The sequence below is a fragment of the Trachinotus anak genome, unplaced genomic scaffold (assembly GCF_046630095.1).
Source record: "Trachinotus anak isolate AG129_WGS33_773 ecotype Australia unplaced genomic scaffold, CSIRO_AGI_Tana_v1 ptg000023l, whole genome shotgun sequence".
NCBI classification, from domain to species: domain Eukaryota; kingdom Metazoa; phylum Chordata; class Actinopteri; order Carangiformes; family Carangidae; genus Trachinotus; species Trachinotus anak.
Window position 1 is genome coordinate 9,543,467 of NW_027273874.1, and position 14,710 is coordinate 9,558,176.

At 41.5% G+C, this 14,710-nt stretch overlaps 2 protein-coding genes across 3 annotated transcripts; one reads left to right on the top strand and one right to left on the bottom strand.

Moving 5' to 3' along the window:
* The first annotated feature begins 273 nt into the window (after nucleotides 1–273).
* Nucleotides 274–11,024, top strand: LOC139607177 (uncharacterized). Of its 2 annotated transcripts, XM_071459859.1 has the most exons (11): nucleotides 274–426; nucleotides 2,669–3,005; nucleotides 3,997–4,077; nucleotides 4,366–4,525; nucleotides 4,865–4,995; nucleotides 5,118–5,359; nucleotides 5,729–5,844; nucleotides 6,033–6,163; nucleotides 6,259–6,500; nucleotides 7,045–7,166; nucleotides 7,821–11,024. In XM_071459859.1, the coding sequence occupies exons 2-11, from the start codon at nucleotides 2,753–2,755 to the stop codon at nucleotides 9,043–9,045; spliced, it is 2,703 nt and encodes a 900-aa protein (XP_071315960.1). In that variant the 5' UTR covers nucleotides 274–426; nucleotides 2,669–2,752; the 3' UTR covers nucleotides 9,046–11,024. The 2 variants fall into 2 exon arrangements, with proteins under 2 accessions (XP_071315960.1, XP_071315959.1); XM_071459858.1 differs by lacking the exon at nucleotides 274–426 and having other exon boundaries at nucleotides 1,803–3,005.
* Nucleotides 7,196–14,645, bottom strand: LOC139607207 (ceramide-1-phosphate transfer protein-like). Its single transcript, XM_071459923.1, has 7 exons — nucleotides 13,946–14,645; nucleotides 13,270–13,334; nucleotides 12,419–12,600; nucleotides 11,846–12,008; nucleotides 11,562–11,758; nucleotides 11,184–11,436; nucleotides 7,196–8,131 (listed from the first exon to the last, which is right to left on the bottom strand). The coding sequence occupies exons 1-6, from the start codon at nucleotides 14,034–14,036 to the stop codon at nucleotides 11,208–11,210; spliced, it is 927 nt and encodes a 308-aa protein (XP_071316024.1). The 5' UTR covers nucleotides 14,037–14,645; the 3' UTR covers nucleotides 7,196–8,131; nucleotides 11,184–11,207.
* Between the last annotated feature and the right edge of the window lie 65 nt (nucleotides 14,646–14,710).

A 14,710-nucleotide genomic window follows, 5' to 3' on the forward strand; every position in this document is an offset into this window, starting at 1 on the left:
AAATTAAAGTGATCAATACATTGATAATTACAATCCAATAATCTCATAAACAAAGTGAGTATTTTTACTTTAAGTATATTTTTAATGGGATAGCATTTTAATTTAAACGAACATAAAAAATGTAAAGTAGAGGCTTTAATGTGGAGCCCCCTCCCCCAGGTACTTCTGACCTGTTCTTCACAGAAGGTGGAAATGAAGCGACCCCATTGTCAGTGGTTTTGGTTTCTAGTCGGACTGTTTTTGAGCTTGCACCAAAACTCCAAACATCCTGAACACGTGTGGGCAACATGGACACAGAGACTGTGGAGGATCTGGGTCACATCTCGATCCTGAGAGTCATCATCACCTGAGAACCGTGGCCGGGTACGAGGAGGAGGCTTCGGGCTTCAGGCGGGAGATGGCCCGGCAGAGGAGACATCTGGAGAGGTGAGCGGCTGAATGAGCTCAGATCAGAGTGAAGCCGTAACATCAAGTCACAGACGGTCTGTTCATGTTGGTGTTTGTCGAACTTCATTTTAAAAACAGCCAGTTTAAAGTTTTTTTTCTCGTTAATAAACCTCCTGATGTTCTAGTAAAAATAAAGAACATCTGCAAACTTTTAATTTTGTGATTTACAATTTGGCAAATGTCTGTGTTTCTCAATAATAAAATTAATAAAAATGTGTAAAATGTGCTGAAGACATTGTTTCTTCTAAATATCAATCAATTGTCAGAAACATTTTTTAAGAATATAAATATATAAAAAATATGATAAAGTATAAATAAAGAAGAGGTTTATTCTGGAGGGACATCAGAGGTGAGTGGAATGAATCAGATCAACCTGTGTTTCCTGTGTGTGTTCGTCTGTTCAGGAGACTCTGCCGCTGTCGTTGCTCCTGTGTTGAAAAGGTTCCGTGTTTGTGTTCTGACCAAGTTTTTCCATGAAGACTAAATTTTCTTGAGTCTGCAGAGCAGCTGAGGAGTCACCAGAAAACACACAGCTGCAACATCTGTGGAAGGTCTCTCCTGTCCACCGGCGGCCTCAACGGACACATCACTCGACACAGAGGAGAGAAACCGTACAAGTGTCACACATGTGACAAAGCTTTACCAGTAGAACGCTGCTTCAGAGGCATCAGTGGCAACATGTGGAGGAGAAACCGCACAAATGTGACGTCTGCCAGAGGTCGTTCTGAGCTTATTCTTCACGTGAAGCTCCACTCCGGTGGGAAGTACCTCAGCTGCAACGTGTGCGGTACATTTTTTCTCGGTTTGGAGCTTTATCCAAACACAGCTTGTGCGTTCACTCAGAGAAGAGGCGACACAGCTGCAAGGTTTGTCACAAGTCTTTCAAACTCGAGAAACAACCGAGACAACATGAGAGGATCAGACAGCGACAGACGGTTCCTTTGTGACGTCTGCTGCAGAGCCGTCTACACTGAGGGAACCGTACGGGTCCACATGGAAACGCACAGCGGGCAGAGCTCGCACTGCAGCGAAATGTGGCCGTGGGTTTTCATCTCAGGAAGCTCTGAGAACACACATGGTGACCCACGGCACAGAGAGGCCGTTCAGCTGCTCCGAGTGCAGGAAGCTCTTCAGGCTGCGGGATCAGCTGACCTCACACCTGAAACTCCACCCGGATAAAAACAGGTTCGTCTGTGGGCAGGCGTGCGCTGGTGGTCCACATGAGGACCCACACCGGAGAGACACCTTACAGGTGCTCCCGCTGTGACAAAGCCTTCACTCAGAGCCACGGTCCGAAAACACACATGAAGAGGCCCCAGCAGCAGGAGGAGGAGGAGGAGGAGGAGGAGGAGGAGCAGAGGGACTGAAAGACTGAAATAAAGTGGTGACTTGTTGAAGTTAGAATTTCCAGTTTCTGCCGCCTCCATTTTAATTAGTAACTGTAATTTAATTCCATATTATTTCTCAGTATTCTCAGCATTATATATATATATTTTTTTAAAACTCTGGTCTTTGTACTGTTTAAGGTTTGTCACTGGACTTGAACTGTGAAGCATTTGTGTAAATTCAGGCAACATAACCAGAAGACATGGTGTCAACATGTGGAGTTAAAGAGTACAAACAGGACAACACAGCATTTTACCGTCATTACTCAACAAACATGAGACAAACAAAAAAAAATAACAAAAACATAAAAAACTGAATTTTAATTAAAGTACAACTGAATCAGTGACAGCAGTGACACAGGTCACTTCTGCATGAAGCTGCAGGTCCATCAGCAACATCTGCTCGCTCACAGCTGTTCACTCGGACAGAAGGTTTAACTCTGACAGGATCTTAACATGCTCATGTGTCAGGTGATGATTTCTGAAACATGGTTCATTCACTGAGGAGTTTTTCTTATGGAAAGAAACCTTCAGCCTCATCACTCTGACAGAGTCACAGTGGGGGGCTCAGCTGTTAGAGCAGCACCATACAGGCTTAGTCCCAACCACAGCGGCCCGGGTTAGAGTCCGACCTGTGGCCCTTTGCTGCTCTTCTCACTGCGCAGCTTCTAATCCTGAATGTTGAGTCTGAAGTTGATAAGATGGAAATTAATTTATCTCTGCTTTATAACAGCTTCCAGAGTCAATTTATTTAAAACATCCATAAATAATAATAAATCTGGAGTGAAATACCCACACACCCACTTTGTTTTTTGTTTCTCGCCGGACATCTTTAGTGGCTGCACCAAAACCTGGAACAACTCTGTCCACGCGAATGTGCGGAGCTGCTGCGCATCCTCCCCCCGTGAAAACAAGCGAACATGTTTTACTGGATGAGGAGGAGCAGCGGGGGCCCCGAGGCCCTCGGCGGCCTCGACAGCATCTCTAAAGCCGAGATCCTGAGAGGAATCGTCACCGAGAAGCTCACCACGGCCGCGCAGGAGATCCTGGCGGTGGTGGAGAGAACCGTGGCCGGGTACGAGGAGGAGGCTGCGGGCTTCAGGCAGGAGCTCGCCCGGCAGCGGAGGCAGCTGGAGGTCCTCCTGCAGCCGCGGGTCAAGCTGGAGAGAAGAGGTCAGTGGCTGAATGAACGAGCAGCAACACCGACACTCAAACGTCCCGTCTTTTAAATTGTGGGTTTGTTGATCTTCATTTGAAAAAAGGCCGATTTAAAGTGTCTCTGCTCGGGGACACGCCTCCTCCGTCCTGACGACCTCAGGTCAACGCTCACACTGGTTATCACGACGCCACGGACACTTCGGCTTCTGCAAACAGCTCATTTATGCAAACTGAGGGTTTTCTTGTTTGTCAAACTCAACGTAGAAAATGTGATGTGATTTACAACAAAACGTTGCATCACATTTTTGGAGTTGAATCAGTTTTGCCAGTTGGTTCATGGGCCTTAAACTTACTGTGACACTCACTTCTTCTAAGTTGTGTTTTGTTGAACTTCATAAGAAAAAGGCTTTTTTAACTTTCTTTGAAGTCTGCATGTTTGCAAAGCAAAGTTATGTTAATGTTAGTATTTGATGCTTACACAATTTTTCATGATGTGATGTACATTTTGGGTTGCATCTACATGCAAAAAGTTATTATTACTTTTGTAAATTAAGTCAGTTTTTACAGTTGGTTAAAGAACTTTCCATGCACTGTAACACTGAGTCACAAATGCTGTTTTGTTTCATTTTGGTTTGACAAACTTCATTTGAAAAAAGGCTAATTTAATGTTTCTTTGCTCACTGACAAACCTACAGTCAACAAAGTACATGAAGTGAACACTTGTACAAATTTTAATGTTGAGATTTACAATTTGGCATGTGTTTACTTACAAAAGTAAATTCATTATTCACAGTTCTGTTTAAGGATCATCACTGACTCTATACAGAGAAATAACTTTACAGAAATTTATTTTGGTAATCTCATCAGCTCATAGAAAACCCTCCTGTTATTCCAGCAAAACACACTAACAGGCCTCAGTTGCAATAAAACATATACTCACAGTGTGATGTAGTGGAGATGAATTTAAAATAATTATCTGATTTCACTTCTGATTGAAACCTCAAAGCCCTGATCCCAGATCTGGACAGCCATGATGTGGTTGTTGTAAGTGAGGGGGAAGAGGAGGAGGAGCAGCACACACAGACAGGTATGTCCTTGCATTGAATGGGTTCATATATGGACCTAAAACTGTACATCAGCTGTGACATTAATGCAAAATAATATTTAAAAACTGAGAGTAAAGTTGGATATTTTTCCTTTTTGATTTGGTTTGATTTTTACAAACAAAGACATGACACGTACATAATATGAGCGTCAATATGCAGACGATGTGTTGTTGTTCACGCACTGATCATTGGGTTTTAAACTGAGCTTGTTTACACGTAAAAATAAATCCAACTGCTCAGCTAAACAGAACTTTTGACCCATGCTCCAGATGTCCGTCCAGATGTGGAGGACACTGGGAGTCTGGGCCTCCTGTGGTACGATGATGATGACGAGGGTGAAGATGAAGAGCAGCTGCCGAAGGAACCAGCAACGAGCTGCAGACAGAAACGAGAAGATCTGAAGGATCCTGATTATCAAATACCATCAAGGTTACAAATCCTAGCACTACTATTGAAAATAGTCACTGTGTGGCCAAAAGTATGTGGACAACCTTTGGCTCCAGTGAAGGAAAATATTCATGCTACAGCATAAAATTATATTTTGGAGATGGTAAATGAGAGAGGACAGAGGTATAAACTTTTCAGACCCCTCTCTAATTTTTTTTTTTTGGGAAATACCCAACTGAAGTACAAGTACCTCTGGTAGCACACATAGGTGTCCATATACTTTTGGCCAGGTAGTGTTTATTTAATGAGGACAGGACAGTGATGATAGTGTAACTCTAGCGTACAGGCCATGTCAACATGCTGCCATTCTTCCTCCTCCAGGTTGTTTTCCCCCAGAGTTCGGTCTGACAGGAGGAGGCCCGGCAGACCTCGGATCAGCGACACACAGAGCCATCTAGATCTCAGGATCCGCATCCTGGAGGACTCGCAGAGCGATGTGCTCTCGAAAAGCGGTTGGTTTCAAGCACGTCACGTTAGTCAGTTAATTGATGGAGTGGACTGAGAGAAAACGATCAAGACCATCAGTCTCCATTTTTAGATTCCTAACTTTGTGGTGAATTGTTCTCATTTCCAGTGTTTCAGAAGTACCCGGTGCAGGAGCTGCAGTGTCCTCGGGGACTACAGGAGGCCGACTTCCTGGACCTGCTGAGGTCCACCTTCCCTCAGCTGGCGGCTGAGAAACCTTTTGACGTATTTACTTCTGACAGAAGCAGGAAACTGCAGCCTCTGAAGGTGAAGACTCTGACACCAGAGGAGATCTACAGGAGCATCAGGTCCAGCGGGGCGGGAAACTCGGCCCTCTACATCCGACTGAAGGTACCGTGAGATAGTTTTAATGGGTTGTTGTTCATTACCTGTATGTCTTCATTTACCAAACCTCTTTGAATCCAGGAACAATGTCCTCGTTCCATCTCTGAGTAAAGCTAAGATGTAGGAGGGTCACTAAATTCACCAGTGGTCCTAAAGTCTTTAGTCTTTAATATGTAACTTAGGAAGCAAAATATCAAATCTGGATATCAATGACTGCAAAGTCTTTTCAAATGTCAATAGATACAGACGGGGCAGTTTAGATACAGATGATTGTCTGTCAAAATATTTTTACACCCACAGGGTAATATTTGCTCAGGACGGTATTTACTTGTTTCTCGGGGAAATATTTCTGACAAACAGGGCTCTCTTTCACAGACAGGAGAAGATCCTCAGACCAGCAGTGACGACCATCAACCTCTACGGAGACCGGACGATGATTCTCCGTCCAGTTCTGCCTCGATGACGCCCGATCAAAGCGACACGTACACGAGGTAACGAAGAACAGAACAGACACGGGTTCTAACGGTTATGAGCTTGATGACAGTGATGAGTTGTTGTTGGATCATTTTCTCAGACGGAGGAAATTCATGATATGAAATCTCATCTCTAATCACAACAAGCCAGTTTTCTTTTTCACTTCACATTTCAAATGTTCAGTTTTCCGTCACTCGTCTTTCAGTTTGTCGTCTCCCAGAGGTCAGTCTGAGAGGAGGAGGCGTGGCAGACCTCGGCTCGGTGAAGAACCCACTCACCACTACCTCAGGATCTGCATGCTGGAGGATTCCCAGTCAGATGTGCTCTCAAAAAATGGTGAATCTAAAAGATGGAAAGTGACTCATCCTGTGAATGTTTGTCAGTTTCGTTCTGAATGTTTAATGGAGCGTAATCTCTGTCCTCTGCTTCAGTGTTTATGAAATCCTCAGTGCAGGACCTGAGGTGTCCTCGTGGTCTGCAGGAGGCAGACTTCCTGGACCTGCTCAGGTCCACCTTCCCTCAGCTGGATGGAGACAAACGTTTTGACGTGTTCAAGTCTGACAGGAGCAGGAGACTCCAGAGGCTCCGAGTAAAGACTCTGACACCAGAGGGGATCTACAGGAGCATGAAGTCCACCGGGGTCTCAAAGACACTGCTCTACATCAGGCTCAAGGTGCAGCAGTTCTCTGCATTCCCTCTCTCCAAGGTCCCGTTGTACCACTTCACTGTGTGTAACGCTCTGAACTTTGCAGTTTTTACTGATGTTTTGTGATCATTCAAACTGGGTAACGATGAGATGTTTTATCGTGTTGCAGTGGAGTGAAGCAGTAGTTCAGTGTTACAGCGTTGGCTCACAACAGGACAGAGCTCACAGTGTAACTGCCACATGTCTAATAAGCAGCTGTTAGCTCCATGGAGCTAACTGTCGTCTGTTTATGAGAGCGACTGCTTATTTAAGGTGGAAAATTGGATTTGGGTTTGAAGACACTTTACTGGGCTGATGAAGAAGAAGACAGTAATATTTTCTTTCCAAACATTTTCACAGATCAGGGATCAAACTAATGTAAATGAAACAGTCTATAAAACAAAAAAAGTTCCTGCTGTATTTAAATGTCTGATTGTACATATTACATCATCTCCATGGTGGGACTAATGAAGGACAATCTCATCTTCTCATGTTTCCTTAAAAATATTCACCTGTGAACAAACTTCTGCAGACAGGAGAGGAAGAGGAGGACGAAGAGCTTAACCTTTTACCAAGAAGCAACGATGCCACTGATGATTCTCCGTCGACGGCTCCCGTGGTGATAAAAAGTGACGACGCCAGGCTCAGTTCAAGGTAATTTACAAAGAAACAAAAACAGGATCTGATGTTTTATATTTTTATTCAAACACCAGAGAAACTTGAACGTCTGTGACAAAAGAGAGAAGCAGTTGCTCATTTGTTTCTTCAAACTGGGTGTAAACACAAAGTGGTGTTTGTTGTTTCCTTCACCCTCACTGATGCAAGTGGACAAAATAATCTTAATTTAAAAATAATGGCAAATTGAAAAATGATAAATTAAAAACACTTGTTAGTATAATGAAATACAGTTCGTCAGCAGCACAAACTACAGCCTCAAACTTTTTCAGTTTCAACACAAGCTGAACATTATAACCTTCATGAAGGAGGATTTACTGTTGTTACACTGACGTAGTTTTACCTACATGTACATAATAAACTGTATATTTGAGAATTTTAAAAAATGTGATGATGAATCATACAATATACATTTTTTTTACACAACTCATAACAAAAATATTTTAGAATTTTTATTTATGTTTTTAAATATTCTAACATTTATGATGAGGTTCCCTTTAAATTTGTGTGTTTCTCCAACCAGGAAAAGTTCTGGGTTCAAAACCTGAAAGTTGAAAGACAAACATGTGACTCTGTCTGAAGTTCAATTTAACAAATTTCTGCACAAAGTAAATTTTAATTTTCACTCCACAGCAGCTCTGTCAAACACACAGATGGTAACCGCTCAACATCACAACAGCAGAACATGGAAACTGATGATGACGATGCTGCTGAGAGCGACGTGGCCTCCACTGACGACGACTGGAAACCAGATCCTGACCTGCAGTTGCCAAAGACGACGATGAGGAGGCGAGGGCGCCGGACTTCTTCTGTGGAGAGGAGTAAAACGCCCTGTAAGGTCTGTGGAGTTTGGTACAGGGTGCTGGGCAGCTTGATCAAACACGCCTGGAGTCACTTGGACGAACCGCAGTGTGTCTGTGGAGTGTGCGGCGAGCATTTCCAATCTGTGGAAGAGTTAAAGAGACATCTTAGAAAGTACCTAAAAACCCACGACTGTTCGTATTGTGGAAAGTCTTTCTCCTCCATCACTGGCCTCAACTGCCACACCACCCTGCACACAGGAGACAGACCGTTCAAATGTGACATTTGCAACAAAACCTTTGCCCACATGTCCAGCCTGAGCGTCCACCGTTGGGTCCACGTGGCGGATAAACCTCACAAGTGTGATATTTGCCCCAAAGCGTTTGGTCTGAAGGCACAGCTCAAAGCCCACACCAAGGTGCACACGGGCAGAGACAGGTACCACTGCCATATCTGTGGAAAATCTGTCTACGACCTCCGATCTTTAACCCGCCACAAGGCCACTCACTCAGGGGAGAGACGCTACGGCTGTGAGGTTTGTGGGAAGCGTTTCAAAATCCTCGGCACGTTAAAGTCACACGAGAAGATCCACACGGTGCGAGACAGGCCGTACCTCTGCCACATCTGCTGCAAAACCTTCCTCTCAAACTGTGGTTTGACAGCTCACATGAAGACGCACAGTAACGAGAGACCGTTCATCTGCATCATATGCAGCAAAGGCTTCATATCCAACGGCGAGCTGAAGGCTCACATGCGAGTCCATACTGGCGAGGCACCATATGGCTGCTCCGAGTGTGGCCGCTTTTTCAAACGCAAGACTCACCTGAACAACCACGTCAGGAGCCATTTAGGCATCAAACTGTTCGTCTGCGGGGTTTGTGGGAAAGCGTGTTCTCGCCAAGAACACCTGACCGTCCACATGAGGACTCACAACGGAGAGAGACCATACAAGTGCTCCCTCTGTGATAAAGCCTTTACTCAGAGCCACTGTCTGAAAACACACATGAAGAGCCACCAGGCAGAAGAAAACTCGTTTCTGGATCCATCCACGTCCTAAAAGACACTTTATACCAGCCGGCTCTGTCTTTGTGACGGGGGCTGGGAGCCAAACTGACATCAGAGCTGTGCTCTTCCTGAGTTACTTTTTAATCACACAATCATTTTTGCCTCTTTTCAACTGCACTTAACGACAGTGACTCTTACGGTCAGTAAGTCGTACGGCTGCTTGTGTTGAAACATTTTACTTTGGAGAACTTTGGCGTCTTTTGTTAAAGGTGCTATATGAAAGCTTTCTCTGCTGCCAATCGTTGTTTCTGGTTGGAAGTGGATGGTGGTGATGAGGGTTTCTTGTCAAGAGGTTACAATACTTCTTCTCATGCTGAACTGAGGGCAGACCGGACGATACAGTGACTCACGTCACAAGGTAGAATGATGAGAAGGGACAGGACGGGGTTAGTTTAACGTTTCCCCTACACTGGTAAGTATCTGTTAATGCTGATGCTGGATCTGTAGCGATCACAAGAACTTATATAGCACTTTCAAGTGAAGAGAAAATGTTTTTGTAGAAAAACATGTTTAAATACTTAAGTATTGTTTTGGTGTTAATGCAGAAATTCAGGTGTTGAAAAATGTCGTACGATAAAGACACAAAACAAACAATTGATTAGTTGTGGAAATCATTACCAAAATTTAGGTAAACAATACCCAGAACTGCTTTTTTTTTTTTAAATAAAAGAACAAAACAAAACATTCTATTAATAAATAATAATTTAATTAATTAATAATTTGTTATTCTACACAACAATAACAAAAAGTATTGGCACTACTAAGAAACAAATAAAAATGTGCATAAACAAGTCACTGATTAATGGAACATTAATTCACAACAGTTAATAATTATTTGTTTTGGTATTTCATTCGTATTGGTATGGAAAAATGTCAAATAATAACCCAGCCCTTAGATTGAAAAAAAAAAAATGAAAACAAAGAATTGATGAATTTGAGTTGTGTAGTCAATACCAAAATTCAGGTATCATATTGGAAGTGTGAAACAATACCAGCCCTACTTTTTTCAAAATAAGCAATTCAAAAATTGCAAATAATAAATAATAATTTCGTTAAAACTAATTAGGTCTTCCACACAGTAATACAAAAAAATATTGTATTAAAGTATAAGCACTAGTATTTAAAAATTTTGATTGATACAGAACCCCACTGAGAAACAAAACATTTGTAAACAAGTTAAAAAAAAATAATTTAATTATTAAAATTATTTATTTTTAATAGTTAATTGTTTTGATATTGGTACCGAAATTTGTTTAAGTTGACATTGTGATGTTTTATACAGTAACTGGTTTGTGGAAAATAATCATCAGTTTTACCCCCCCCCCCCCAAAATATGTAAATAATATATATATATATATATATATATATATATATATATATATATGATTATCTCAACTTTTAAAAAGTCAGTTTAATGTACAGTGTTATGTGATTTCATGCCTGTTGCAGTATGAAGAGAAAAGTCATCTCCTCTGACAGATTCTTACACATTTTGTTTAGCAGTATCACATCTATCAGGTATATAGATTGTGTTGTACTTAATGTTGTATTTACTGCTCTCTGCTTCTGTGAAGACAAGTCTTGCAAAGATAAACACTCATTAACTTTGTTGTGTATTGCAACTAATGTTGCATTCAGGGTGAGCGGGAAATGGGACGCTTCCTCCAAGCAAGTAGGTTAATTTCACTTAGACTTTACAGTAATTCCTCATTTGGTATTTTGATGAATGTGACAAGAGAGCGCTTCCAAATCCATGTGGTCCTGACTGCAGCATATGGTGCCTTAGAGTGCATGATTTCCTCAACAGGTATTATTCAACTTTTAACAAAAAATATCCTGGTTTTACATTTTTATGTCCACAGCAAACTGAAGAGCATAAAGCTTACACGTACTTCACTGTAAAAAAATGTGAGCCTGCTTGTTTGCTATGGCGAATGTTACCATAATAAACTACATTCAAGAAAAAATTCACTATGCCATTAGCTTATTTTTTTTACAACATACCACAAAAATATTCTCACATTTATAATGTTTATGAGAAAAGAAGTAGAATTTTCAACTTTTTCCAAACTGTGATTTTTACAGGTTTGACATTTAAAGAACAATTTTTAGCCTCTTTTTACTACGTACCTTCACGTTGTTGACGTCTGACGGTCAGGGCAGCTCCAGCATGTCGTGTTCGGCCAGTATTCGTTGAGTTCGCACGTGCACCAGCATCAAGGCATTGATGATAATGCGCAGGATGGGCGTAGCATCGTGCTGGTTCTGAACACATACCAGCTGCAGGAAGTATTGTCTGTCTGGGAGGGCGAGGAAAACGAGCTCGGCAGCCTGACGCAGCATCCAGTGGTGGTGGGGGGCCAACGCCACCTTGTAGGCATCTCTGGTGGAAGGAGACAAAAGATAGACAGAAGGTTTCTTGTATAATATTTACACCTCAACCAGGCATAAAAACTTTTTGTGGTATTTCAAAATTGGATGAAACGCTTTTAGTAATGAAGTTGTTACCTGCTCAGTTCACCGGGTGTTTTGAAACGTCCGTCTGCGTCCGGTCCTTCAGCCAAACCCTCCAACATCAGCTTCAACCATAGCAGAGATCGATGTAGCCTCAGCAGTGTCCTGCAACCTGAATCTGTACGCCGGGAGAAGTCGACCACGCCTGCTTTTAGCTCCGCCTCCACCATGGATCGAACTGACCGATACGCCTCAAGGAAAAAATCATGAAAATTAACTCCAAACTAGCTCTTTTTAGAAATCCTGGCATGTTTTTGTCTTGTCTCTTTTTGTCTTACCCCGTTTTTTAGTCCAAAAGATGCTGGAGTTTGTAGTCCAGCTGTACCACTTTTCCCATGAGCCTCTGCACTGTGTTTGCGTGACAGATCTCGTATCAGTACCACCTTTTCGTTCACCTTCTGAGAGAAGAAACTGACCATCGTCCCAAGAGACTCCATAAAACTGTAGAGGAGAAACAAGGAGACGAATTGCATTTATTTTTATTGTTGGTCTCTACTTCAAAGGGTGATTTAATGTTATGTTGGATGAATCAGTTAATACAGGCTAACAGTGAAACGCTGTTTGTGTTAGGGATGCAATGTAAAACTAATCTGTGACATTTTATTTGACAAAAATATCTATATTCAGATTTATAGGGGAAGAGGGCTGGGTCATTAGACATTGTCTAGACCACTTCATTTTCTGTTTGAATGTTTGTTCTTTTTACTGCCAGTCATACCACTCATTAGTATCTGTTTAGCCACCAAAAAAAGACTTTCACTAATCAAATATCAAAGCATGATTTGTATTTGAACCGCACCTCCAAAAAAGCGTGCATTGAATTTAAATAAAAGCTTGGTAACTGTTATTACTTGAGGAGCTGATCCCAGCTCTGCAGGTACGGCTCCAGCAGGATGTCATCTTCATCTGTCAGACTGGACTTTAAATGCAGCAGCAGACGCCAGGCCTGAAATGTCTGGCCAGGACACTCCTCTATGAGGGGGTGAGATCCATCAGGCTCCGCCCATCCATCAGGGACCAATGGAGGCTTGGGCTGAATGAAAAAAATAAACAAGTTTTCATATACAACAGCTTTTTATGTTTAATAACCATGCACATACATTTACTTTATTTGATGGATAGATTAATATTTATATTTCTCTACATTCTCAAAAAAGTTTCATTCCATGTACTGTAACTTTTTGGTTTATGCATTTTATGTTTTTATCTGTTTAATGCTGCTACTCTGTTTATGTACAGTACATGCTGAGGCAACAGGTTCTTGACCTAAACATAGCGCTGGTCAGACTGCACTGAATTAAACTGAAAACGAGAGAGAGAGAGAGAGAGGAGTTCTTGTTCTTGTATCTTTGTGGGGACCAAGGTGTTCGAAGACCTTTTTGAAATATGAGGACATCTTTTTTCAGACTTGGTTTTAGGGTTGAATTTCCAATCTGATTTCTAAATCAGCTACTTAATACGATTTTTGTGGAATTAAATGAACAAATTTTGCTGCCAAAGTTGCAACAGTTACTTTACATTTTTTGCAATGGTTTGAAAAGGTTCAGGGTCTTTTGGAAATAATCAATATTTTAAGTTAAAGACAGTTAGACTTACAATTTGCCATAAAGTTCTCAGGGGCTATATTAGTTAAATATTGTATTAAGTTAGTTATGGTCCCCACAAGGATAGATGAACAAACGTGTGTGTGTGTAATTCCTACTGTCTGGTGGTAAAAACTCAAACATGGCTGCCAGGCGGAGCCACAGTCTCTGATTCCACCCTGAGCTGAAGAAAAAGAGAAACCAAATGAGTTTAACTTTACAATGTCTAAGCTTACCTTATGAATTATTTCATAAATGCCAGTGTCCTTGTTCAATTATTTATTAGTGGTCACCATGTTAAACTGTTTATTAACATTTACAACTGCAGACCTATTATGGTTTAATCATTTTTCAACTTGTGCAAGCAAAATTTAAAGAGGACATGGTAAACGGTAAATGTTGATGGTGAGGGTTGTTTTTATTTTATATTATTTGTATTATTTTGAAGTGAAGAAGTTTTGATTCTGATGTTTGAATAAAGACTTGTGTTAAGCTGTTAAGATGGAGGAGGATTTTCCACAACCTGGCAACACAAAAGTAGTTCCAGCCTTGGTCACAAGCCAAAAAGGTTGGAAACATCTGGTTTAATCATAATTTATAAGTACTTTAAAATTCAGTTGTCAAAGATACAGAGTGGAGGGAAGTACCAAGGAGCATTAAATGTAAATACTCAAGTAAAGTACAAGTACCTTGAAGTTGAGTAAATACATTTAGTTACTTTCCACCACTGATAACAACCAAGTGAGCCAATGAGAGGTGGAGCCAAAATGGCCAACCAGTTTCAGGGACACTCACGTAGCCAGAAGGAGCTGACGAAGAGGAGCAGAGCCAACATGGCCGATAGCAGCAGGTAACGAAGTAGCACTGTCCGTCTGAGGAAAACCATAGCGACCACAACGTACACCAACACACACAAATATACACACTTTTCCTCCGTCTCCTCACTCACTCTTTGACACACACAAGTTAAAGCTAACACATTGTTTACAGGTTATCACTGGTCATCACATGCTCTCACTCTCTCTCCCTCTCTCTCTCTCTCTTGTTGGGGTCAAAGGTTGTTTGTCCGCTCCCTCCTACACACATTTCAGGACGACCTTTGCACCTGACTTTTGTCCTGCAGGAAGCTTAGCTCAGGCTGTTTTACCACAAGCAGTAATCTTTGTTTCATAATCTGATGCCTTTGACGTCTGACAAGAGTTTATTCAGGGGAAAGTTTTGAAACCTTTGAACTTGGGAAATGTGTAATAAATGTATTAAAACTTATATTTAAAGCCCAGTTACTCTACGATAATAAACATTAATAGTTTTTGTCAGTATAATAAATGGACACCAAAATAAACAAATTTCTTACTATGAAATGACATCAGTAGATAAAGGCTATCTGGAAATCTGTCATTTTGAATCTATTTATGGTCATTTTGAAACACTACTAATTTTGCGTGTCTGGTTGTTTTGGGTGGGGTTTACTGCTCATCAATGGAGCTGACAAATGATCAAAGTCCAGTGAAAATGAGGTTGTGCTGCGCTAATATTATATCTGAGCTATTAAAATTACTA